Source organism: Ipomoea nil, unplaced genomic scaffold, assembly GCF_001879475.1.
Source record: "Ipomoea nil cultivar Tokyo-kokei standard unplaced genomic scaffold, Asagao_1.1 scaffold3069, whole genome shotgun sequence".
NCBI lineage: Eukaryota > Viridiplantae > Streptophyta > Magnoliopsida > Solanales > Convolvulaceae > Ipomoea > Ipomoea nil.
The window spans coordinates 2,235,319-2,262,718 of record NW_017619497.1 but is presented as its reverse complement, the minus strand read 5'-3'; the positions used below and the strand labels follow the sequence as shown (position 1 = coordinate 2,262,718).

The 27,400-nt window shown below is 34.9% G+C and overlaps 2 protein-coding genes across 2 annotated transcripts; both read left to right on the top strand.

The window, feature by feature from the left end:
- LOC109165336 lies at positions 1–8,422 on the top strand. The gene is made up of 10 exons (XM_019314055.1): positions 1–314; positions 660–863; positions 1,014–1,192; positions 1,351–1,477; positions 1,560–1,727; positions 2,610–3,050; positions 6,705–6,790; positions 7,415–7,466; positions 8,095–8,178; positions 8,354–8,422. Exons 1-10 carry the CDS (start codon positions 186–188, stop codon positions 8,369–8,371), a joined length of 1,488 nt encoding a protein of 495 aa, XP_019169600.1. The 5' UTR covers positions 1–185; the 3' UTR covers positions 8,372–8,422.
- Positions 8,423–13,671: 5,249 nt separating this feature from the next.
- On the top strand, positions 13,672–25,526 carry LOC109165335. The gene is made up of 14 exons (XM_019314054.1): positions 13,672–14,306; positions 14,825–15,028; positions 15,167–15,345; positions 16,127–16,253; positions 16,331–16,498; positions 17,151–18,431; positions 19,989–20,074; positions 20,442–20,493; positions 21,287–21,370; positions 21,479–21,516; positions 22,315–22,483; positions 22,873–22,910; positions 25,061–25,108; positions 25,182–25,526. The coding sequence occupies exons 1-14, from the start codon at positions 14,190–14,192 to the stop codon at positions 25,222–25,224; spliced, it is 2,634 nt and encodes an 877-aa protein (XP_019169599.1). The 5' UTR covers positions 13,672–14,189; the 3' UTR covers positions 25,225–25,526.
- Positions 25,527–27,400: the final 1,874 nt, after the last annotated feature.

Genomic DNA, 27,400 nt, shown 5'->3' with positions numbered 1-27,400 from the left:
TTTGTCAACTCCAATTCAGCATTTCTTTATCCGCTTTGTCAACTCCAATTCAGAATTTCTTTATCCGGATTTACATTTGCTGGATTGGGTGTCTGTGGGTCCTCTTTTCGAGTGAAGTACAATTTGGGTTCTTTAGTTCTAGGGTTTTCAGTCTTGATTGAAGGGGAGAACTCTGTTTGCTGAGAATGATGGCTTCTCCTGCTGCTGCTGCACCTCTTCCATCACAAAAGGAGCTTGAGGAGATGCTCATTGAGTCTGGAATTGAGCTCTCTACACCTCCTTCATCCACTGGCGAGCTTCTCAGCCTCCTTGAAGTAAAATTCTTTCCCTTTTCTTTTGCATATAAAGGTTCAATTATGCTTGGATTGGTTTTCATTGATGGGATTTGTTCACCAGGCAAATGATTATAAAATTTTAGGGTCTCTTTTCCTGGCTGAAAGGATCAATTCTTATGTTGTTGTTGTTGTTGTTGTTGTTGTTCTGTCTACGTTTTATTTAGAAATGTTTATGCTTTCATCTCTAGTTTATTCATATACGTTTTTAGGAACTGACATGTTGAATTACATACACACACATACTCAAAACTATAGTCCTCATCTGGACATTATATGTTTACTAGTGTTGTTTTAACTCTTGTGTTGCATTGCATTTTCTTTTAGAAAGTTGAATCAGAACTGAAGAGCATAGGGCAAGACCCTTCAGTGTCGACGAGAAATGTACTTGAGCCAATTAAAAAAGCGCTGATTGAAACGAAACTTCTGAGACATTCTGAAAAAATCATTGAGGTTTCTGTTGCATCTTGTATCTGTGAAATTATGAGAATATCTGCACCCGTTCTACCCTATGATAATACAGAAATGGAGGTATTTAATACTTTTTATATGTTCAAAACTAAGGCCAGGTTGCAAACAATTTTAGTATTTATTTATTTATTATTTCTTTCTACTTGAGCAGTCTAACATATATCATATATGTGCATCTATGTTTAAAAAATATCATCTTTTGGTTCTCAGGTCGTTTTCCATCAGATTATAGCATCCCTTGAAAAGTTATATTTCATTGATAGTAACTACTATAGTAAGGCTCTCAGAGTTCTTGAAGCCGTTGCGAAGTACAGGTTGTGTGTGATGCTATTGGATTTTGACTATGTGTTAGCTGTTAACGTTTTCCAACTGTTTCTCAAAATCATCAGGTATTTTCTAGTTGTTCATATCATATAGCGTATAATTTTGATATTTTCACCAAGTCAGTTGCCTTGGAAGCTTACACACTATAGTATAATGTTCTGCTATATTGTACATTTGTACTCTTTAATGAGTCTATAGAATTGACCCTTCACTTTTTATCAAGCGTCGAGCATACCAATGCTGTATTAAGATACATGGTGGACATCATGTCTCAGCTCATAGAAGAAAGAGATGAAGTCTCACTAGATTTTCAAGTGTCCATTCTTGATAGCCTAAGAAATGAAACTCTGGTAATAATCACTATGCAAATATTGATGCTATCTCCAAACATTGTTTTCAATTATTTGATTAACTAGGTATGTTTTTATCTAGGCTACTGCACCTTGTTCAACGATATTGGGAAGAGAAGTCTTGGAAAAGTGTGCTGCCAAGCTGAAGCCTTGTCTTTTAGAATTAATGACAAATATGAACATGAATTTGGATGATTATTGCAAAGTACTTGGCTCAATATTGCATGAAGTTCCTGAGGGAGAAAACATGGTATCTATGTGTTTGCGTATTTTTCATTAAACTTGTTGACTTTCTATTGTTGTATTTCCTTTGAAGATCAGAAGATGTTTATAGATTAAGATAATTTTGGTTTGTTCAGCGTATGCTCTTGGATAGAATGAGCAGTTGGAATCTGTAGAAGGCTAGAGGCTAGGTGAAGGGAGTAGACATTAAGAAAGACGTACTATTGCAAGAAGTTATGACTGATGTAGCATTAATAAGAATGAAATGGAGAAACAGAATCCATATAACTGAACTTAACTAGGCTAGGATTGGTCGAGTTGGGTTGAGGTTATGCTCTCAAGCTTCAAAACTTTGTTATCTTTTATCTGCTGTCAGTGTAAGGTTTGGTAGTCAAGAGATGCATTAATTTTAGGGAAAATTGCAATTTTGGTCCTTCAGTTATAGCCACGGTACAAACTTAGTCCCTGAGTTATATGCGTGACCATCTTTAACCCCTAAGTTATGCACGAAGTGGCGATTTTAGTCCCTCAGGGACTTTCTACCACCAATTTGTCACTTACTAAAGTGGCTGATTTGGTCCTTCAAGGACTCAAATTGCCACTCCATGCATCACTTAGGGGTTAAAATGGTCACGCATATAACTCAGGGACTAAGTCTGTACCACAAGTATAACTGGAGGACCAAAAATGCAATTTCCCTTAATTTTAAAATCATAGAACCATTTATCCTTAAAGAAGAAGTCTTTAATGCTGTCTAGATTTAAGTCATGGGCATCTGATCTGCTTGTTTTATCACTTGCCATTCTACATTGAGATATGATGAATATGATATTCTTCTGTGTTTGTGGGAGGAGGGGGTTTCCTTCTAATGGATAACAGTCTAATTTTTCATTTTTTCATGAATGATCAGGTGGAAAATGCTGTTTCTGTACCACCTGTAGAAGGAACATCTGCTCTTCTACTTCCTCAGGTACCACTATTGGATGCCACTCCAACAATGAATAACAATAACCTGGAACCTGATGGGTCATTGAAGGCATTAAACATTCGCAATCAGGCTGAACAGCTAAAAGATACTGATGCACCGTCTGATCCCATGCATAAAAATACAAAAGAGTTGCAACAACAAATGGATCTGAGTGCACTGTCAGAGAAGATAAGACCTGATAAGGGACATGATTCTTTTGGGATGAACGAAAGCAAATGCTCTGATGAAGAACCTACTATCAAGAAGGAACAAGAGAAGAAATGTCCTTGCAAAAGGGGCCGACCAAAGAAGAATCAGACAGATCTCACCGTGCAAAAGAGATATGAAGGGACTAGGTCTGCCCAGAGAAAACTTAAAGAAAAGGTACTACTGTAATGGTGCTTGCAGATTCTCTGGATTTCTGGTTAGAGTAATCTTTGTGATTCTATCTATTCAGTTTGCTACTCATTATATTTCTGCATTGCCTTAACCCATAACTAATTGGTTTGCATCTCTTTATTGAGTTCTATTAAAACTTAAATTTCCATCTGCTTCTTTCTTTTCTATCTCTAATTAGTACCATATTAGTGGTTTAGGATATCTTACTGCTAAATTCTGTCCTCTATTTTAATGTATTCCATGAAAATAAAAAATTTAGGAACTTAGTATCATATTCTCCTTCTTGCAACCAGTGCACCCCTAGACATATGTTGAACTTGGGGTATCTCAGCAGTAAATCCTTTCCACCGTAAGTGTACCAAAAAAGAATGCGTAAAAGGTAATACTATATTATTGCACTTTCCAACGAGTGTGTTGATTGTGAGGGATTGAAAAGCCTAGTGGGTGGTGACTAAGCGGAAGCAAAATATGTGAGAATACTTGGAATAGAGAGAATATATGATTATTATGTTAATAATAATATATTGTCTCTCTATGTTTCTTGAACGGTATAGAGTGTATAGAGATTCTATATTTCTAGAAACATTGGGTTAAACCACTCCTACCTTGAATAGGAAATCAAGATTACTCCTAATAGGAATAAGACTAAGGCTTCCTATTTATTCAACACTCCCCGCAAGCTGGAATATCTAGAAGTTCCACGCTTGAATTAAAACAAACACTCCACCTAACTCAAAATTACAAATGAAGATTAAATGCCGCAAGAGGATAATAGTGTTGAATGTCGTCGGAAGACATTGCACTATACACAACCCTTGAAAATGAAGTTGAAAGCAGATGGATTTGAACATGAACAAGCTCAAGATAACAAAGTGACACAAACACTCTTGAACAAATGTAAAAAACCTTCATCAAGAGCAATAGAGGTGAAATGGAGCAGGAGCAATAAATGTGTACATATGGTCCATAGCAATGAAGATAGCCAAAGCGATAAAGGGAAGCCCCATAGCAATGAAAGAACAAAACATGCATGGTTCATGGTAATACTCCCCTAGCCCCCCTTTCTTGAAACTTGAGAAATAATAAATGGCATTTGGACATAAAATATTATAGTGCCGATTGCCGAAATTAAACACCCTCAGGGAACAAATAAGGCACACTGAAAATGAAGATGCAAATAAGGTAATACCAAAATTGAACTCCCTCAGGAAAGGAACTTGACAACGGATCCAAAAATCCTTTAAATTTCATAAAAGACCAAAATTTATCGAAAAAAGGGACAATGGAATACCATTGGCGATTCTTAGAACAAGAACCTATGCAAGACAGTTGGAAAAGTTGATTTCACATATCTCACTATGAGAAAGAGATTTGAAGCAACTAGGCCTTCCAAGGGAAATCGTGGGAGGAGTTCATGCAAGTGTGAGGCATCTCCTAGTTTGACTGTACATATAAAGAAGAAGGAAAAAGAAATAGCCAATGATGCAGACTTGCAGAGAAGTCATCTCTTCAACGAAATCATCACCAAAATATAAGCACAAGAACTAAACACTTGAGGAAGCAAGCTTTAAACAAAGGAATGGTACCATTGTAATGTTTTATATGAAGAGTCATATTTTTAAAGTTTAGGTTTCTTACTTGTATATATACTCTGTTGTTCCAACCATTTGAATCTATCAAATCCAAGTATCTTTCTTCACATGGTAACAAACTAGGCTCCTTTCACCAACAAAATTCCCTTCTTTTTTTTTTTCTTCTTACCAAATCAATTTTGTTTTCCTCTTGCACGATAAACGTTCTTGTCCCAATGCATCTCTGGCTGTTGTTTGAAAAACTAACGCCACAATCTTACTCAGAAGTCAGGACGACGTCACCGTGAAGGGCTATCGCAACAAACTCAACTTTGCCTTAACCCGTATTGAATTGATTGCATTTCATTATGGTCCTATGATTATTGGGGTGTTGTCTATTTCAGTCCACAACTTTCAAAACTAGTAATTTAGTACCCTAACTATTTAATTTTTATCAATTTTAGTCTGTACGGCCAAATTGCTAGCCAATTATCGCCAATTTTTATCCACATCTCACCTGCCTCTATATTAATTCAAACAATGGTTTACAAATTATCTTTCATTTTAACACTGAATTAAAAGATTTCGACGACAATTGGCCGACAATTTGACGGGGCGGACTAAAATTGATAAAAATTGAAAAGTTAGGGTATTAAATTGTTAGTTTTGAAAGTTGTGGACTCAAATTGACAACACCCCAATAGTCATATGACCAAAAGTGAAATTTACTCTTGAACTTTATTATAACTTACAATTTGCAGTGAAAAATTGGGATATAATTAGTACCATATTAGGGGTTTAGAATTTCTTACTGGTAAAAATTGTCCCCCATGGCCCCATTAATGTACCCAAAAAAATAAAAAATTAAAAACTTAGTATCATGTTATCCTTCTTGCAACCAGTGACTCCTAGACATATGTTGAACTTGAGGTAACTCAACGGTACATCCTATCCACCACAAGTGTACCCAAAATGGATGCATAAAAGATTATACCATATTATTGCACTTTCCGATGAGTGCAACCCTAGATGTGTGTTGAACTTATTGAAACAATATTAGTTGATTCTCTTTGTCCGCCTTGAGAAGGGTCACATTCTACTTTGTTTCAAAAAAAAGTTGTTTTTTATATGATCATCTCTTATGTTCCAATATAGCAGAATTCTTTAAAAATTAGGCAAGTACCATTTCTTATGTATTTTATTGAATATATACTTATTAGTTATTACTCCAGAATATAAATTTTTATTTTCAAAATTCAATTTATTAGTATAAAAACATAAGCTTGGTTAAATTGGCTGAGAGAATTGTAAAAGGGGCACAAATGGGATGGTGAGTAATTCATTTTGGATTATTAATAGAAAGAAAAAAAATGTCCGGAGACACATTTTGGAAATGAGAATTCTTAAAGCTTCATTTCCCTAATGTGTCTTTTGGAAGACTTTACTATATCCATCCTATCAAAATCCGCATTAGAGAATGCAGCTTTTAACCCAATTTTTAAACACTTCTGCTCAATTGCCTGAAATCTTTCTATATGAAGTCTTTACGGAGGCAATCATGTTTGTGACAGGTGAGGATTAGGGAGAATGTCTGATGCATTTCATAGGAGATAAGAAGTAAAGCTTTTCATCTAAATCCAACTTCCTTTATGACTATGGAAGAACTTGGCATTTATCAAGTGAAACTTTTTCACTGAAAATATAAGGTTTTTTTTTTTTTTTTTTTTTTTCCCACAAGTCATATTTATGAAATGCCGTTTTCTTAAGATTACATTTCTAAGATGCGACATCTTTTAATTTTCTTAGCAACTGCAAATGTTATATAGTACTATTATTTTGCTACTGAAAATTGGGTAATACATAATTAGTCTTCATTAAAATTTGCTTATTTTTGACATTTTGTATAAAGTAAATAAAATATGTATAATTTATGAACTTACCAGTATAGCCATTTCATTGATATTTTGCATCTAACTATGACATTTTACCCTATTTGTTTTATATGTCATTACTCTCTTTTGGGCAAAATAACCAAATGTGTACACTTATGGTTTTTATTCATATTCAGGATTCTAAAAAGCTTCATACTATTAAAGATTACGGAAAAGAGTTGGTAGGGGCTAAAGTCAAAGTCTGGTGGCCCCGGGATAGAAGGTAAGTACTTAAGAAGGGCAAATTGAATGACTGTCTTAGTACCCATTGAAATAGAACGCTTCACTTGTTCCATTATTACCTATTGAGATGGAAAGCATCACTTGTTCCATTGATTACAACATTTGACAATTTCCCTCAGTTGTTAACAGCTTGTGTTTTTGAACTTCAAATTCAATTTTATAAATTTGACACCTAAGGTTATAGGTCTGAAAGATGAATCCTTTTGAGATATTGCATTTACATTATTTGAATCCTATGGTAAATATATACAAATTGTTGCATTTAATTTGTAAACATGTAGCTTATGCACTTTTGATTTATTCTTTTAATATGTATTTTTAAAGTTTTGCTTTTTTAAGTCTAAGAAGCGCTGCCAAGGACCTTGTGGTCCAATGACACCAAGTTGCTCCCTTATATGGGAGGGTTGTGGGTTGGAGCCTCAGTGGAGGCGATATTGGCTCTTTGTCTTCATTTGGTTGAAAAAGTAGCTATGAACAGATACTACATTGTAATAGAGTCAGTAGCATTAAAAAAAAAAAAAAAAAGTCTAAGAAGCGCTATTAAGTTGTCTTGTAAATTATGCAAGCAATTATTGTCATATTTTCTGTTCTTTTCTCTTTACAGGTTTTATGAGGGGGTGATTTCTTCTTTTAACCCTAAGACGGAAAAGCACAAGGTACATAAGCCCAACGGGCAGATATTTCTGTATTTTATGTGTTGCATATAATTGCCCTTTGGATATACTATTTTCTATCTTCAAAAATAGGATTTTCCAAGATAAAGGGCAAATGCTCTTCCCTAACAATTTGCTTTTCTAGGATAGTGATATTTAGGCTGAGTTTGACGCATCTTGACTACTCATGCTCCATTATGTTGGCAATTGTAAACCAACTCCCATTATTCTAATTTCTGCCCAATCCATTTCGAGATATTTCTCCTGTATTTGTTTGTCAATAACGCACTAATCTTTTTACTTAGAGGCCAAATGTTGAACTACACAAAGCCAAGCCCAGGAGAGCAGGTTTTAAGTAGAAGGCATAGCCTTCTTGTACCTAGATTAACAAGAGCTAGGGAAAAGCCCCAAAGGTCTATAATTGTAGTTTAAAGCCTTAAAGCACATTAAAAATGTGGTGGAATCATGTCTTTGTTTCCTCTATTTCAAGAGAGCAATCAGAGCATGCATTGATTTTTCATCACATTCATGGAAAGATTTTAAACATATGTATCATGATGTATTGGCTTTATCTCGTATCTTCCTTTAATTTTAATGTGCTAAGTTGCTTTCTGTTACTGTACTGTTGTAGGTCATATACACTGATGATGATGTAGAAATCTTGAATCTCAGATGTGAGCGCTGGGAATTGCTTGAAGAGGTTCCAGTCAAAGAAGTGAGTTAAATTCCCACGTTGTACATTATCTAGTTAGCAAGCTATGATTTCTTGAAGAGGTTCCAGTCAAAGAAGTGACTTAAATTCCCACATTGTATATTATCTAGTTAGCAAGCTATGATTTTATTTGTTTGTCAACTGCCTCTTTGTAACATAACATGGATGCAATTTACAGGGGCATGTAACGGACTGACTTTGCTTTCTGATGGAGTAAAGAGGAAGAGGAAGGGAGATGAGCACAAAATAAACGGAAAGGACTGAATGCAATACAACAATACTATTTGGCAACTTCAGTTTTGAAAGTGAGAGAGAAATGCAGGATAGGATAATGAAAATAGTAAACATGTTAGATAATTGAATCAACTATTGTATCCTTAATGTTATTGTTATTGATAATTGAGTAATGCTAGGTATTCTTTCTAAAAATTTTCCTCCTAATTTTTCTTCTTGATGTGGCAACCATTTAATTGAATTATTTAGTACTTAATTAAATTTGTGTAGAGTGAGTGGTTTGTATCATTGCAGCTACCCATTAGTATTGTCCGCTCCAAAAGGCCCCAGAGGATTATGCAAATTTGAAATGCCAACTGAAGTCAACTCACATCATCTTTGGACTTTCCTTCCCAGTGAAAGGCTGCCTGCTCTAATCACCTTTAGCTTTGTTTCGTAAAGAAGTTATTTTTAGGAAAAATTGCACTTTCGTCATTAAGTTGTATGTTAATTGTAAAATTCATTTTTAAATGTTGGTTGTGTTTACTTTTCACCTTTAAACTATCATTGGTGTTGCACTTTTTATTTTTTATTAATTTTTTCTGCTTACTTTTTGTTACTAAATTATACAAGTTGAAAATTTTGTCCTTAATGCTTTGTTAGTAAATGAATGAAAAGTGCAACTCCAATCATAATTTAGGGACGGAAAGTGAGCATAACCAACAAATGGCGACAAATTATAACAGTATCATATGACTTAAGGATGGAAAGTGTAATTTTTCCCTTATTTTTAATATCATAATCTTTTATGTTCCAATATAGCAGGATTCTTTTAAAATGAGGCAAGTACCATTTCTTATGTAGTTTATTGAATATATATTTAGGACTAGCTCCAGAATATACAATTTTTCTTCAAAATTCAATTTATTAGTATAAAAACATAAATGTCCGTTTACCAACATAAAACTGTTCTTTGTTTTCTGTTTTTTAATTTTTGCAGTTTTCATTCATTGTTTTTTGTTTAGAAAACTTGTTTACTAACAGAAAATTGTTCTCTGTTTTCTATTTTCTAATTTTTCAGTTTTCACCTAAAATTTAGTTTAGATAATAATAATATTTTTTGAGCTAATATTTAAAATATTTTTTTGGATATATTCATTTGAATGACATGTATATGAATATATAACTTTTACTTTGAATTCTAATGTTTATGAGATTTCATTATAACTTTTATTTTGAATTCTAGAGTAAAGTAGGTAGAATAAAGTTGAAATCTCATAAACATTATCAAATAAAGTGTAAGCAAATAAATTATGTTTAAATAAGTAAAGTAGGTAGAAAAGATAAAAGATAGTGATAATTAAAATAAGATGATAATGAATGTAGTCATAGTAATGTGGTTATAGTGACATATAACTAAATAGATGATAGATGATTCTGTTTTCCATTTCGAAAACAGTTTTTAAGTGTGTAGTAAACATGTTCTTTGTTTTCTATTTTCCAATTTCCGGAAATTTCAATTTCCAGTTAGTAAACGGCCCCTTACCGCCTTTGTTAAATTGACTTCGAGAATTGTAAAAGGGGCACAAATGGAGGGGAGTAATTCATTTTGGATTATTAATAGAAGAAAAAAAAAATGTTTGATGCCTCACGTTTTGGAAATGAGAATTCCTTAAAGCTTCATTTCCCTTCTTCCAAAAGTTTGAATCTCCATCCCTAAGGGCTCTACACACCTCGACACGACAAAACATTTGAGAGGATTTAAATTACAGTAACTCAATAGTCTCACACTGCCGCCATCGAAGTTCAAACCTTGACCTCTTCTTTCAAATACTACCTACTGAATCATTGAGTTAAGTTTGTATCAACGAAAACTTCATTTCCCTAACGTGTCTTTTGAAAGAATTTACTATATTCATCCTATTAAAAGTCGCATATAGAGAATGCGGTTTTCAATCCATTCTGTTAGCACTTTGCTCAAGTGCATGAAATCCTTCTATATGAAATCTTTATAAAGGCAATCAATGTTGGTGACAGGTGAGGATTAGGGAGAATGTTTGATGCATTTTATTCTTTTAGCACTTCTGCTCAAGTGCATGAAATCCTTCTATATGAATTTTTTATAAAGGCAATCATGTTGGTGACAGGTGAGGATTAGGGAGAATGTTTGAGCATTTTATACGAGATAAGAAGTAAAGCTTTTCATTTAAATTCAAGAGTTAATTACCGATTTGGTCCCTCGACTATGAGGATTTCATCAATTTGGTTTTCGACTATCAAAATTCCTCAATTTGGTCCCCGACTATGGTATTTTTACCCGATTTGGTCCTAAAGTCAAACCAGCTTGTTTAAGGCAATAAACTTGAGGACATTTTTGTAATTGCACATTGTTCCTTTCTCGGCTGTGTAAGTTAATTCCATACTTTGCCTTATTTCAGAGAAACAAAACCTTCTAATTGTTGAATTCCCAAATACGAAACCCTAATTGCACAACTCCTGTCGAAAATTTGAGTAATGAGTTGAGAAATCATCTGTCTTTCAAGCAACAAATATAACCCTACATCAGTGGACGAGCAGAGCACCGGCGCGTGCGAATCTATGGTGACTTCTGATTTCAGCTAGCTCCTTTCCACCGACCTCTCACCCTCTCTCCTCACTCGTCGACGACGCAGACTGTAGATCGGCGAAGTGTTGACCAGTGGCAGCAGCAAGGGACGGCAGTGGACCTCCATCTCTCTCTCCCTCGCCTATCCCTCTAATCTCAAAAGCAACTCTGGCAATGTCCTTGTCTGGCGAAGCAGAGCAGGTCAGTGGCGAGCAACGGTCTCCATCTCTCGCTTCCTGTCACAGCAGCAATATTGGAGGAGCTCCGGCAGTAGTAGCTCCTACCTTCTACCTTCATTCCCCTCTCTCAGCTAACCTAGCAATAACAGTTGAGGGCAGCGTTGACTGGCATGTAGCGACGACGGAATGTTCCGGCAACAACCGCGAAGTTGTGGATGGTGGTGGTGTCTGACGGTGTAGTTGAGAGGTGATCGGCTATGGTGTTGAGTTGATATTGAGAATGACGGGTGAAGTCTTGTGAAGAAATAGCATGTTGACGTTGATGATGATGATGTTGGCTAGGAATTGGAGATGATAATAATAATTTGGATTGAAGATGATGAGGTAATAATAATTCCTTTTAATAATTCCCAAATTGCCCTTTAGGTTTGACCGGCAAATCACACTTAGGACCAAATCTAGTAAAAATGCCATAGTCGAGGACCAAATTGAGAAATTTTGGTAGTCGATGACCAAGTTGGTGAAATCCTCATAGTCGAGGGACCAAATTGGTAATTAACTCTAAATTCAACTTCCTTTATGACTATGGAAAAACTTGGCATTTATCAAGTGTGACTTTTTGTTGAAGATATATATCTAATCTAAAAACATAATAAGTGTGAATGGAAGTTATACTCCTAATTTATATCCGTTTTTTCCGTTAAGTTTTTTTGTACATTATGCTATAAAGGTTGTACATTAAAATATTTTGGACAAACATACCCCTACCGTTATAACTTCCGTTATCTTTTTCACTATTGTTACCATGCACATGCATCCACCATATATTTTCTTATCTTCTTCATTAATAATAATATATACACATTATATATTTGAGTTATATGTTAATTATTACATAAAATATAAATATCAAATTTATAAAAATGATTTACTTATTATTATTATTATTATTATTATTATTATTATTATTATTATTATTATTATTTAGAATAATTTAAATATCTAAAATATAAATAAATTTAAATTTTAATATAATGTATTAATATTGGACACCTAATTTTTGCGCATCGCGCATAAAAAAAATACTAGTATATATATATATATATATATATATATATATATATATATATATATATATTTCATAAATCACATTTAAAAAATATGATTTTCTTAAGATTACATTTCTAAGATGCGACTTCTTTTAATTTTCTTATCAAACTACAAATATTACGTAGTATTATTATTTTGCTACTGAAAATTGCATAATATATAATTAGTCAACCATGTCTTTAGTAGTTTGGGCATTCGAGTTATGATATGTGTATCAACGGTATCTCTAAACTCTTGAGATGAATGCCTGCTAGGGCATGTGTAGCAGTAGTATTTCAAAATTAATGTTCAATCATTCCATTGAAGTTTTTGAAATTCAAATTATGAGCTGAAGGTCATGGGTTCGATGTCTGCTAATTCTTTCAGTCATCCTAGACAACCAAAAGAAGTGAGAGATTCGTGATTGGGCTCGAGTCAAAGTCCAAGGTAGTTGGGGGGGTGGGGGGGGGGGGTATGTTGGAACTTGGGTCTGAAGGTTTGAGCCTAATTTGGCAAATTAGGGAAACTTTGGGGGTGTTGATGTAAATAGTTTTTTAGACTATTTGACAACTAGATGGAAAAATGAGGTCTAAGAAAGCAAGATGTATGGACAAAGGTGGGGGGAATTTTTGCCCTGTACTTGACCAACTAGGACGCCATCCGACGCCCCGTGCCAGGCTATGGCTTCAGCCAAAGGTGTCGGGGGTCACTAGTGATCGGGCTTTGCCGAGCAACAAGAAGGGGGAGGGTAGCCAGTTGAGCTTTGGGGGTTGGGGTGTTTGGCGGATTGACGGGAGACGTGGGCAGTCTAAAATTGTTAGCATTCTTGAATCTTGATCACTCATTCTCCACTTTTTCTAACTCCAAAAATAGTATAAGTGAGGGAGTTAGGGTGTTCTTCGAGACATCATTGACTCAAACTCAAAACACTTGTCAAACATGCCCCTTGTGTTCCATAGTGCCTAAAGCATTAAAAGCCAACTTAAGATTACTTGCCAAATAGTATTATCATTGTACATTTGTATTTCAAGATATCATTATTTATTTTTACTCAAACTCCATTATTATTAATTTGAAACCCCTTCTTTTATTAATTTGAATTTAATCAAGTTTAAAAAATAAAAGAGTTAATAAAATTTAATCTATTTTTTCTTGGTCTGTCAAAGACTAGTCCAAACAGGTCGGATTGATGCACTTTAACTACTCTAAGTTTCATAATTTATAAACAATTTAATCACTACTCTAAGTTTCATAATTCTAATTAATTTCTAAGTGATAAATTATTGAAAAAAACATAAAATCCAGCCTTAACAATCCTAATACGAGTCAATGCTTGCATTGTATCACTTTTGTCATATACTCATATAGTGTAGAATCTGAGAGAGATTAAGAACGCGGCAGGGAGGCGATTTCTAACGCCCTTCTCCTCCAAAGACAAAAATTCAAAACCGCTATAAAAAGAGCTTTGGCGACATTTGGCAGTTGATTCTTCCATTAGAGAAATTTTGTCGTGAAATTTGCAAATCCACAGGGACAATCTCGTAACATCGTATCTCCTCCCTCCTAGACCCCACAATACTACACACACTAGTTCACATTTCCCACCCAGCAATGACGACGCACTTCAGAGCCAGCGCCTATGGATTTTGTATGGTTTGGAATCGAATTAGTCGCAGAAAAAGTAGAAGAATCAGGACAGGATTACACGGATTCCAAACCCAACAGTGTACAACCACGCATAAATGAGCAGGAATCCGCCAAGGGCTCACATTTATACTGTTCTTTGTCAACCCCAATTCACCATTTCTTTATCTGGATTTGCATTTGCTGAGTTTTGGGTTTCTGGGCTCCTCTTTTCGAGTAAAGTACAACTTGGGTTCTTTGATTCTTGGGGTTTCAGTCTTGATTGAGGCCTCTGTTTGCATAGAATGATGGCTTTTTCTTCTGCTGCTGCACAAAGGGAGCTTGAGGAGAAGCTCACTCAGTCTGGAACTAAGCTCTCCACACCTCCTTCATCTACTCGCGAGCTTCTAAGCCTCATTGAAGTAATTTTTTTTTTTTAATTTTTAATTTTTTTTTGGATATAAAGGTTCAATTATGCTTGGGTTGGTTTCATTGATGGGATGTCTTCACCAGGCAAATGATGACTTAATAAAATTTGAGGGTCTCTTTTTTTTTTTTTTTTTTTTTTTTTTTTGCTGAAAGGATAAATTCTTATGTTGTTATTCTGTCTACATTTTACTTAGAAATGATTATGCTTTTTCTTCATATCTGTTTTTAGGAACTGACATGCTTGAATTACACAATACACACACACACACAAACTATAGTCCTGAGTTTTGAATTTGATTCTCCAAATGGGACTTACAAAGAGCTTTGATTTTATGGTATTTTTTCTGATTAAAATATATAGCTATATTTGTCTGTAACTCATATGTATGCCTGATGTCCCTTCCTTGAGAATTGGCCAAAAATTTATTTTGATGAAATTATCAAATTGCCTGGACATTATTTGTTTACGACTGTTGTTTTAGTTCTTTTATTGCATTACATTTTCTTTTAGAACGTTGAATCTGAACTGAAGAGCATAGGGCAAGACCCTTCAGTGTCGATGATAAATGTACTTGACCCAATAAGAAAAGCACTGATTGGAACGAAGCTTCTGGGACATTCTGATGAAATCATTGAAGTTTCTGTTGTATCTTGTATCTGTGAAATTATGAGAATATCTGCACCCGTTCTACCCTATGATAATACAGAAATGAAGGTATCCAATACTTTATTTGTTCAAAACTTAGGCCAAGTTACATACAATTTCAGTATTTATTTATTATTTCTTTCTACCTGAGCATTCTAACATATATGTTCATCTATGTTTAAAAAGTTCCATTTTTTTGGTGCTCAGGTAATTTTCTATCATATTATAGCATCACTCGAAAAGTTACCTGACATTCTTAGTGACTGCTATAGTAAGGCTGTGAGAGTTCTTGAAGCCATTGCGAAGATCAGGCTGTGTGTGATGCTATTGGATCTTGACTATATCTTAGCTGTTAACGTTTTCCAACTGTTTCTAAAGATCATCAGGTATCTCTCCTGAGGAAACCTTTAACTGTAATATATATTGAACTAACAGACTTATAGCAAGTGTTTGTTCTTATTGTTGTTTCAAACGTTGGTCATATTAGCTCCTAGTAAGGAACTCCATTTCCTCTGGGTTATAATGTTATATATGCACATAAGCTTTTGGGTTGTTTGGTAAAATAGTTAGCCTATCAGCCAATTTTGGCTTATTTGACCACAATTAGCAGTTTGACTTTGTTAATATGAGTGTTTGATTAATTTGCTTTTTGTAACAACTTATTGCTCCAAAATGCTAAAATTCAAAAAGCTGCTCAGAGTAGCTTTTTTGATTAGCTTTTTGAGAAAGTCATTTTGTATGTAATCAACTAACAACTAACAGCTACTTTACCAAACACTCTTCTACAATCAGTTAATGCTATCAACTAGTCAAACCCACTAACCCAATCAACTAACAGCTTTCAGCTAACAACCATTTACCAATCAGCCACATTTATGTAATGTGGTGCATTGTAGTCCAACAATGGATTTCTTCAGATATTATAGTGAACTTTTAAAACCTTTATGATTATTTGTAGTAACTTTTCTGATGTAATCCAGAGTGGTATCTACACAGTTTTTTCTTAGTTGTTTACGAGACAATTAGAAGGCTGAACATTTAGGCAATTAGATTACTTGTGGTTTCCCGTTTCCTTCTTTGGATGCTTACACAGTCTAATATTCTGCTACATTGTACATTTGTACTCTTTAGTGAGTCAATAGAATTGACCATTTGCTTTTGATCAAGGCCATATCATCCCCATGCTGTATCGAAATACATGGAAGACATCATGACTCAACTCATAGAAGAAAGTGATGAAGTCTCAATAGATTTTCAAGTGTCCATTCTTGAGAGCCTCAGAAAGAAAACTCTGGTAATAAGCACTTCTACAAATTCTTTCTCCAAATACTGTTTTCAATTATTTTATTAACTCGGTATGTTTTTAACTAGGATACTGCACCTCTTTCATCGCTCTTGGGACATCATGTCTTCGAAAAGTGTGCTGCCAGACTGAAGCCTTGTCTTTTAGAATTAATAAAAACTATGAACTTGAATTTTGATGATTATACCGACGTACTTGGCTCAGTATGCCGTGAAGTTCCTGAGGGAGAAAACACGGTATCTATGTGTTTATTTATGTATATTTTTCATAAAACAAACAGTTCATTACTTCCTGTACTTTGTCCTTTGTGCATGTTCAACATATGCTCTTGGATTGAATAGAATGAGTGATTGGAAGTTGTAGAAGCTAGGTGAAAGGAGTAGACCAAAACATACTACTGTAGACATTAAGGAGTAGTCGAGTAGACTACCAATTATCATTGCATTAAAAAAATTGAGGATGCCCTGTAACTTATATTTTGTTGGGAAGGAGGCACTATATATATATATATATATATATATATATATATATATAGAATCCTAATCATATGAGAACCATTTCCTAGGTGAGAACTTGTGGACAAATTTAAACCATTGATTTGCAAGATCTGATGGATGAGAAATCAAGTAAAAAATGAGCGGGGTCATTTTCATAAATATTATAAATTTTTAAAATGAGCGGGATCATTTTCATAAATATTACAAAGTTTTGTTTATTTTCAACCGTTAGATCTACTAGATTAATGGTTTAGATTTGTATTCTCACCTGGGGCAATGTTCTCACCTGATTATGGACCTATATATATAGTATATTCTTCTGTGTCTGTGGGGGGTGGGGGCAGGGGTTGCCTTTGAATGGATAACAATCTAATTTTCCGTGAATGATCAGGTGGAAAATGCTGGTTCTGTACCACCAGTAGAAGAAACATCTGTTCTTCAACTTCCTCAGGTACCACAACTGGATGGCACCCCAACAATAATGAATAACAACAATAACCTGGAACCTAATGGGTCGTTGAAGACATTAAAGCATTGCAATCAGGCTGAACAGCTAAAAGATACTGATGCACCATCTGATCCATTGCATACAAATACAAAAGATTTGCAACAACAAATGAATGTGAGTGGACTGTCAGAGAAGGTAAGACCCGATACAGGACATGATTGTTTTGATATGAATGAAAGCAAAAGCTGCATTGAAGAACCTACTAACAAGAAGGAACATGAGAAGAAATCTGGTAGCTCATCTGATAATGCAGCTCCAAAGGAGTCATCTTCGCCATCTGAAACTGGAAAGCAGTCTATGCCTGACGTGTTAACCCCCAACAGTGAAAACACCCATGTCAACTCTGGAAGTTCTCGCAAAAGGGGTCGACCAAAGAAGAATACCCATGTCAACTCTGGAAGTTCTCGCAAAAGGGGTCGACCAAAGAAGAATCAGAGAGAACTCACTGTGAGAAAGAGATCTGAAGGGACAAGCTCTCCCAATTTGACTGTAAGTATAAAGAAGGAAAAAGAAACAGTGAGTGATGCAGAGAAGAAATCTCGTAGCTCATCTGATAATGCAGCTTCAAAGGAGTCATCTTTGCCATCTGAAACTGGAAAGCAGTCTATGCCTGGCGTGTTAGCCCCCAACAGTGAAAACACCCATGTCAACTCTGGAAGTTCTCGCAAAAGGGGTCGACCAAAGAAGAATACCCATGTCAACTCTGAAAGTTCTTACAAAAGGGGTCGACCAAAGAAGAATCAGACAGAACTCACTGTGAGAAAGAGATCTGAAGGGAAAAGCTCTCCCAGTTTGACTGTAAGAATAAAGAAGGAAAAAGAAACAGTGAGTGATGCAGAGAATTCATCTCTTCAACAAAATGATCTCCAAAATATAAGCAGAAGAAAGAAACAGTCTATGCCTGACGTGTTAGCCCCCAACAGTGAAAACATCCATGTCAACTCTGGAAGTGCTCGCAAAAGGGGTCGACCAAAGAAGAATCAGACAAAACTCACTATGAGAAAGAGATCTGAAGGGACAAGCTCTCCCAGTTTGACTGTAAGTATAAAGAAGGAAAAAGAAACAGTGAGTGATGCAGAGAATTCATCTTTTCAACAAAATGATCTCCAAAATATAAGCAGAAGAACTAAACATTCTACGAAGCAAGCTTTAAATGAAGAAAAGGTACTACTGTAATGGTGCTTGCAGATTCTCTAGATTTCTGGTTAGGGTAACCTTTGTGGTTCTATCTGTTCAGTTTGCTAAGTATTTCTGCATTTACTTAATTGAGCTAAAATTAACTCAACTTTTCCTTAATCCTTATCTAATTGGTTTGCATTTCTTTATTGAATTCTATTAAAACTTATAATTTGCCATGAACAATTGAGTTGGAATAAATAAATTCAGTCTATGTAAGTTTCCACGTACCTCTTTCTCTACTATATTTAATTAGTACCATATTAGGGGTTTAGAATATCTAAATGCTGTCCCCTATTAATGTACCCAAAAATGTAAAAAAAATTTAATACTTAAGATCATATTATCCTTCTCACAACCAGAGCACCCCTACACATATGGACATGGGGTATCTCAGTGGTAAATCCTATCCACAATAAGTGTACCCAAAAAGAATGAATAAAAGAGTAATATCATGTTATGCACTTTTAATCCTAGATACATCTTGAACATTTCGAGAAACAATCTTAGTTGATTTCTCCCTGCCTGCCTTCAGTAGGCATCCCTTCTGCTTCATTTCAAATAAAGTTGTTTTTAATATGATCATCTCTTATGCTCCAATATAGCAGAATTCTTTAAAAGTGAGGAAATTACCATTTCTTATGTACTCCATTGATTATATACAAATTACTCCAAAATATAAATGTTTATTTTCAAAATTAAATTTATTAATATCAAAATACAAGCTTGGTTAAATTGACTCCAAAAATTGTAAATGGGGCACAAAGGGAAGGATGCTAGTTCTTTTTGGATTATTAAATATTAATACAATGAAATAAAAAGTGTCCGAAGCCACGTTTTGGAAATGAGAATTCCTTAAAGCTTCATTTCCCTAATGTGTCTTTTGGAAGACTTTATTATATTTGTCTTACCAGTAGCCGCATATAGAAAATGCGACTTTGAACCCATTCTTTTTACTTCTAATTGCCTGAAATCCTTCTATAGAAAGTGTTTATGGAGGCAATTCATATTGATGAGGATAAGGGAAAATGTCTGATGCATTTTATAGGAGATAAGAATTAAAGCTTTTCATCTTAATCCAACTTCATTTATGACTTTGGAAGAACTCGTCGTTTATCGAATGTGACTTTTCACTGAAAATATAATTTTTTTTTCCTCAAGTCACATTTAAGAAGTGCGGTTTTCTTAAGATCACATTTCTAAGATGCAACTTCTTTTAATTTTCTTATTAACTGCAAATGTTATATAGTACTATTATTTTACTACTGAAAATTGCATGCTAAAAATTAGTCTTCATTAAAAAGCTTTCATTTTGAAAGTGCAACTGGCTTATTTTGCACATATTGTAGAAAGTAAATAATTTATAATTTATAAACTTCTTCCCAGTATAGCCATTTCTACGGATATTTTGCATTTAAGTATGACATCTTGCCCCCTTTTTTTTTTTTTTTTTTTTTTTTTTTTTTTTTTTTTTTTTTTTTTTTTTAATGTCATTGCTGTCTTTTGGACAAAATAACCAAATGTATACACTTAATTCTTTTTCAGGATTCTAAAAAGGTTCGTTTTATTAAGGATTATGGAGAAGAGTTGGTAGGTACTAAAGTCAGAGTTTGGTGGCCCCTGGACAGAAAGTAAGTACTTACGAAGGATAAATATAATGACTGCCTTAGTACCTACTTAAATAGAGAGCATCATTTGTTCCATTGATTACAACATTTGACAATTCCCCTTGGTTGATTACAAAATGTTTCTGGATTTCAAATGCAATTTTGTAAATTTGACTTCAAAGATTATAGGACTAATAGATGAATCCTTTTGAGATATTTACATTTACAATATTTCGATCCTTTGGTAAATAAACAAATTCTGTTTATATGTATTTTTAAAGTTCCTTTATTTTATTTTATTTTTTGAGTCTGAGATGAGCTATCTAAGTTGTCTTGTAAATTGTGCAAGCAATTCTTAGTCATATTTTCTGTTCGTCTTTACTGTTTACAGGTTTTATAAGGGAGTGATTTCTTCTTTTGACCCTGAGATTAAAAAGCACAAGGTACATAAGCTCAACTTGTGGATATTTCAGTAGTTTTTGTGTTGCATATAATTTCCTCTATTGCCCTCTGAATATCCTACTTTCTAAAATAGGGTTTTCCAAGATGAAAGGCAAATGCCCTTCCCTAACAATTTGCTTTATAAGGGTACTGATATTTAGGCTGAATTTGACCCATGCTGAAAGCATGCTCCATTGGCAATTATAAACGAACTCCCATTATGCCAATTTCTGCTTCATCCATTCTGAGAAATTTCTCCTATATTTGCTTTTGAAACTAAACCTCTTTATTTAGAGGCCAAATGTCAAACTACACAAAGCCCAGGAGAGGAGGTTTTTACTAGAGGTCATAGCTTCTTGTATCTAACTAGCTTGGTTGGCGTGAGTGGTCGTGCACTCTTGTCCCTTAAGAGAGGTCGGGAGTTCGAACCCCCCTCTCGTATGGAAAAATAATTTGGCCAGCACTTTGCCCCTTAATTGGGCCAGTCCGGTGCGAGGGCCTGCTCAGGACACCGCGTGGTCTGACCAAAAAAAAAAAGCTTCTTGTATCTAGATTAACTAGGAAATAGCTAGGGAAAATGCTCAAAGGTTTTATAATAATAGTTTAAAACCTTAAAGAACATAAAAATTGTGATGAAAACACGCCTTTGTTTAATCTGTTTTTTTGACTAGTCCTCTTTTTCAAGAGAGCATGCGCGGATTCTTCATCACATTCATGGAATGATTTTAAACATCTGTATCATGTATTGTCTTTCTTTAATTTTGATGTACCAAGTTGCTTCCTGGTACTGTTTAGGTCAAATACAATGATGATGATGAAGAAATCTTGAATCTCAACCGTGAACGCTGGGAATTGCTTGAAGAGGTTTCAGTCAAAGAAGTGAGTTAACTTTCCACATTGTCTATTTATCTAATTAATTAGCAAGCTGTGTTTTATTGGTTAGTTTCACGTCTCTTTGTAACATAACTCGTTGGATGCAATTTACAGGAGCCTGTAACTGACTTTCCTCCTGAGCTTTGTGTTGTGTAAGTTCTGATCTTTAAATGTTCTTGCAATTCTTGTACAATTCCATTTGTTTGTCTATCTGTTAAGGCCGTGCTTTTAATTCCTATGATCTGTGCACTGGTAGCACGATATATGAGCTTGTGTGTCTGCCATCTCTGTTTCTCTTAAGATGATAGAGCACTAGTCAAATTCTATCTCATTGTATTGCCCCTGTAGAGTGTTAGGAAAGGGTTTCTAAAACATGAATTACTTACCCTTTTATGTTCCCAACCTGTAATGGGTTTTGTTCACTGTTGCAAAAATCGGTCTAGGCGCCCCTAGACCGTGGCGATTTCCCCCCTAGGTGTCCGTCCGCCTAGCGCCTAACTCGGCCGACTCGACCACCTAGGCTGCCGCCTAGCGCCTAACTTAGCCGAGTTAACTCGTCCATTTCTTTCGAGTTAGCCGAGTAAACCCGGTCGGTTCGACCTTGCTAATTTTTTTTTTCATTATATATATATATATATATATATATATATATATATTTATATATAAAATGACATATATACACCCACACACGTGCACTGTTTTTTCTTTTTTTAGTAAGCCGCATAGGCGCCCGCCTAGGCGCTACTCTACCGCCCGACTAGCGCCTAGCGCCTACTGCAATCATGGTTTTGCTTGGTAATTTGAGTAGAGCCGGAAAAAATAAAAGAATAAGTTACTCGAAGGAAAAAGAATCTAGTGCCTCACCATCAAAAAGATTAGTTTTTACTCATGTAGTCTTTTGCACTACGAGGAGAAACTTGCTTCTTAATGTGAAGAGCTTACACTTTCAGGTCTGGGAAGAAAGCACAGGGAAATGGCAGCACGCCTGGGAAAAATATCAAGTCTGAGAAAGCTCCAGCCAAGGATAACAGCACATTGTTGAGTCACAACAGTAAAAATATTGTAATCAAAGAAGAGGCTGAAGACGAATCTACTGTGCCATCCAATGCCCTCAGTGAGGTTAAAGTCTCCACTGCTGATGCTTGAGGATTGTTAAGAGTCCCACATTGAAAATATAAGAGAGAATATGAGGTTATAAGGTCATGGGTTAGACTAATTAATTGATTGGAATATTGGATTCAGTCTTTTAGTGTGGTTTGGCCCATGTGCATTATAGCCTAATTGAGTGACCTTGGCCCAATCTTAGATTATAACATGGTATCAAAGCCTATTTTACTTTTCTTTGAACTCGGTTTATTTTGTTTTTAAACTGTGGGATTTATGTTACCTTATTTAGCGGTGTAATGCATAACAATTAACCTTGTCCTAAGTACTGGGGAAACATATATAAAAATGTTCTTTTGGTTAGTTCACATCTCTTTGTAACATAACTTGGTTGCAATTTTCAGGAGCCTTCAACGGACTTTCTTCCTGAGGTTTCTGCAATGTAAGTTCTGATCTTTACATCTTGTAACTCTTATAAGATTCCACTTGTTTGTCGATTTGTGATGGTTGTGTTTTTAATTCCCCAGATCTGTGCATTGTTAGCACTGTAGCTGTTGAATAATAGGAAAGTTGTCTTAGTTTTCTATTCTTATTAGTAGTTTCCTATTCCTATTAGGACTAATTTAGTATCTAGTTTAGTATATATAGAGGTCCATAGAAGTATAGAATAGACATTAAGAGAGACAATCTATTGTACTCTTTCATTATAATATATTCTCTATATTCTCTTGTTCTTTGGTTATCACATATTTTGCTTCCGCCTAACTGGCGGGTGGTGGTTTTCTCCACCCGCCAGACCTATCAATCCCTCAATTTCAACATGGTATCAGAGCCTACTTTCCTAGGCTGTTTTTCTTCAAATATTAAAACCCTAATATAAACCCTAGCTTTCCGCCGCCGCTGCTGCCACCGGAGAGTAACCACTGCCGCCACTGTTTTCTCTCGTTCCGACGCACTTCTAGTTGTTGTTCAAAGCAACTAACACCACAGCCTTACTCGGAACCTTGTCGCGAGCCGTCGCTTGAAATCCGGTCGCCATTCACCGTCGCACGCGCCACCACCGTCGTCGGGAGTGCTTTCGCTTTTCCGGCCAGATCTCCTCTTCTCCAGTGATTTTGTGATCTCACCTCCTACACCAATGGATTCCTCTCCCTCTTGCGACCTTATCTGGAAAATTTCATCGCTTTCCTCCACCGCCGTCGTCCTCACGCGCCACCGCCGCCGTCATGCGCCGGCGACCTTCCTCACGCGCCGGCGCGTGAGTCTGCCTCCGGCGAGATTTTCCGGCGAGATTTTTCAGATGGTTGTTTTGCCCTTCTTTCAACTTTTTGGTGAAATTTGAAGGCTTCTTTGGGTTTGTTGCCGAACATTTTCCCATGGTGTTTGTGTTTTGGTATAACCGTGTTTGTTTCTTTATCTCCAGTATGCCTTATCCCATGGATGGTCAGTTTCAGCACTACTATAAAGGCCTTTGATTATTTCCCATGTTTCAAGTAAGGGGGAGTGTGACTATCTACAATTGGTGTGCTATCATTTACTATTATTTGCTATTTTATCTACTATGGGCTCCCTTTGCTATTCTTTGCTCCCTTTCTACCTCTACCGCTCTCTTGTGTCCGCTCTCTTGTGTTATCGGGAGGTTGTTCATGTTTAACTCTATCCTTGGTGTGTTCATCTTCATTCCCGAGGTTCATGTTCAATTCTGTCCTCGGTGTGTTCATTCCCAAGATCGTGTTTAGCTTCGTCCTTGGTGTCTTCGTCTTTATTCCCAAGGGTCCGTGGTGTCTTCGTCTTTATTCCCAAGGATTGTGTTCAGCTCCGTTCTTGGTGCCTTCGTCTTCATTCCCAAGGAAGGGTCAGACATAGCGCAATCTCTTTTGAAGTCATCCATCCTCGAGTGCTTATATTGTTGTGATGGTGTTCGTGTTTTCCCTTGGTGCCTCCATTCCCAAGGATGTTCGTGACAAGCTTTGCCCCTGGTGTGTTCATTCCCAAGGGTTGCATTGTCCCTCCGAAGCCATCTCGCATTGTTATCCTCTAGTTGCATTTAATTTTCACTTGTAATTTTGAGTGAGGTAGAGTGCTTGTTTTAATCCAAGCTTGGATCTTCAGATGTTCCAGCTTGAGGGGGAGTGTTGAATAATAGGAAAGTTGTCTTAGTTTCCTATTCTTATTAGTAGTTTCCTATTCCTATTAGGACTAATTTAGTATCTAGTTTAGTATATATAGAGGTCCATAGAAGTATAGAATAGACATTAAGAGAGACAATCTATTGTACTCTTTCATTATAATATATTCTCTATATTCTCTTGTTCTTTGGTTATCACATATTTTGCTTCCGCCTAACTGGCGGGTGGTGGTTTTCTCCACCCGCCAGACCTATCAATCCCTCAATTTCAACAGTAGCATAGTATATCCCTCTCTTGTGTGTCTAGATCATCTCTTTTCTCCTAAGAAGATAGATCACAAGACACAAGTCCAATTCTACCTAAGTATATTATCCCCCAGAGGGTCGGGAAAGGTTTCTAAAACATGAATTACTCGCCACATTTATGTTCCTAACCTGTGGGTTTTGACTGTTAATTTTGTCAGAAAAGGCACCTCAAAGAAAAAAGAATCGGGTACCTCATCCTCGGAAAGGTTGGTTGTTATTCATGTAGTGTATACGTGTTGGCAAAACTTATTTCTTAATGCGAAGAACTTGTGTTTTCAGGTGCGGGAAGAAAGCGCATAGAAGTGGCCGCAAGCCTAGGTAAAGTGTTGTTCCATCTGAAGCCTTAATCGAGGTTAAAAAATCTGGCGCTTATGCTTCAGAATGAATAACCTAACAGTACAATGCAGCTGTAAAAGACCAAATGGACTCTAGACTTGTTATATATGGTTGCTTTTAATCTCTAGTATTTGTGCTACTTTGATAGTTAACCTTAACTGGAGTTATAGTGAATATGTGCTTTCTTTTATTGAATTGCAATAGGTAAAATATATGTATGGAGTCTCTGTCTCAAAAGTAAATATTCATTAGAGATTTAGAGTGGCATGCAGTAAACTTCTATGGTTATATAAGATCTTTAATTTAAATTTGAAGTTTATTTGTTTAAAATTCTAAAGCAACTTTAAGAGTTAATACACAATTTAGTCATTGATTATAATGATTTTTTCTTGATTTAGTCATAAACGTCTTTTTGTGTTTAGTTAGGTCTTCGATTTCGATGGTTTTATCTAATTGAATTCTCTGTAATTGTAGCTTGGTAATTTTCTCTCTATTAATACTCAATTTAGTTTTTGATTATAGTAATTTTATCTAAATTAGTCTTTGATTACACAAATTATTATATAGACCCAGGTCTAAATGTTCACAATTTACCTTTTGAAAATTCACAAATTGTATACTATGAACACACAATGTCAACATATATGTAATTGATTACCTTGTTTTGTATTAAGAAGTTCCTTTCAAATACTCTAGTTAGACAATATTAACATATTCGTATTTGATGACCATGTATTGTATATGTGTTTTGACTTAGAAATATAATTTATATTTTAGAAATTCACAATTTCAAAACTAAGAATACACAATTTATACGTCGCTTAGGATTAAGGTTCACCTTGCAAAGTGGACCTTGTCCATGGTACAACAACTCCTTTGATTATAGTGGTTATCCATATTGGCTCGCCATATGGGTTAGGTTGGGTTGAGCTAAACAGCCTAAACAATAAAAATCTTGACACAATCTAACTTATGGTAAATTATTGTATGGACCACGGTCCAAAAATATCATCCTGAAAATTATGAGTAAAAATAATGTATATTATGTGTTAGAATAATGTACATTACGTGTTAGAATAATAAAGCATCTGGGGTAATATAATGTACATTATGAGCTATAAAAATGTATGTTATAGTTGAGCGCGTGAAAAAATAAAATTAAGCAAAATGATGTTATTCATTTTTTTTTTTAATTTTTTAAAAAAGCCCAAAGATCCTAAGCTCCTATTACCAGGATTCAAACCTATGACCACTCATTTAGAATCGTAACTGAGATGCCATCACACTACATAATAGTTGACTTCATTTTCTTTAATTTAGATTTATTATATTTATCAATACTAGATTAAATATAACTTGGATTGGGTTAGACCAAATAACAAATATTATAACCTGACCCACAGTTTTTTTTTTTTTTTTTTTTTAAATCAATCATTTTTTCTTCAATTTCTTTACTTTATAGTTATTGCATTTATCATTGTCTAATTAAAATAAGTCATGCAGGTTGAATCAAACAGTAAAAATTTTGGCCTAGCCTTTCCAACAGTCCAGAAAAAAAAAATTTTAAACTAATTTTTCATTCAATTTCATTAGTTTAGAGTTATTATATTTCTCAATTTATATATTTATTTTAGAATTAATACCCAATTTAGTCATTGACTATAGTGATTTTTCTTGATTTAGTCTTAAACGACTTTTTGTGCTTAATTAGGTTATCGACTTTAATTGTTTCACACTTTTACCTAATTGAGTCATATGTTAAGATAACTTGACAATTTCATCTCTATTAATATCTAATTTTGTCATCGACTATAGTAGTTTTACTCAAGTTAATTAGTCTTTGACTATAGTGATTTTACCCAATTTAATTTAGTCATTGACTATAGTGGTTTTTCTCGATTTTGTTATTAATTTGAATAGCCGATGACTCAATTGGGTAAAACTAACAAAATCGAACAAAAAGACTTTTAGGACTAAATCGAGAAAATCACTATAATCGATGACTAAATTAGGTATTAACTCATTTATTTTATTATAAAAAGTTACAAGTTAAAAGTTATTTATTTACATTTTTTATTATAGTTATTAATAATCTTTATAACTATTATAAATTTTAATTTATAATTTTATTTTAATATAACAAATAACTATTATCATCGTTA

What these genes read in the sequence shown, in the direction of transcription:
- LOC109165335 (XM_019314054.1), top strand. Translation starts at nt 14,190, where the DNA reads ATGATGGCTTTTTCTTCTGCTGCTGCACAAAGGGAGCTTGAGGAGAAG. An exon ending in TTCCTGAGGGAGAAAACACG is followed by an intron (nt 16,499 to 17,150) that starts GTATCTATGTGT and finishes GTGAATGATCAG; the next exon opens with GTGGAAAATGCTGGTTCTGT. An exon ending in AAGCTTTAAATGAAGAAAAG is followed by an intron (nt 18,432 to 19,988) that starts GTACTACTGTAA and finishes ATTCTTTTTCAG; the next exon opens with GATTCTAAAAAGGTTCGTTT.
- LOC109165336 (XM_019314055.1), top strand. Translation starts at nt 186, where the DNA reads ATGATGGCTTCTCCTGCTGCTGCTGCACCTCTTCCATCACAAAAGGAG. An exon ending in AGCTTCTCAGCCTCCTTGAA is followed by an intron (nt 315 to 659) that starts GTAAAATTCTTT and finishes ATTTTCTTTTAG; the next exon opens with AAAGTTGAATCAGAACTGAA. An exon ending in CTAAGACGGAAAAGCACAAG is followed by an intron (nt 7,467 to 8,094) that starts GTACATAAGCCC and finishes GTACTGTTGTAG; the next exon opens with GTCATATACACTGATGATGA.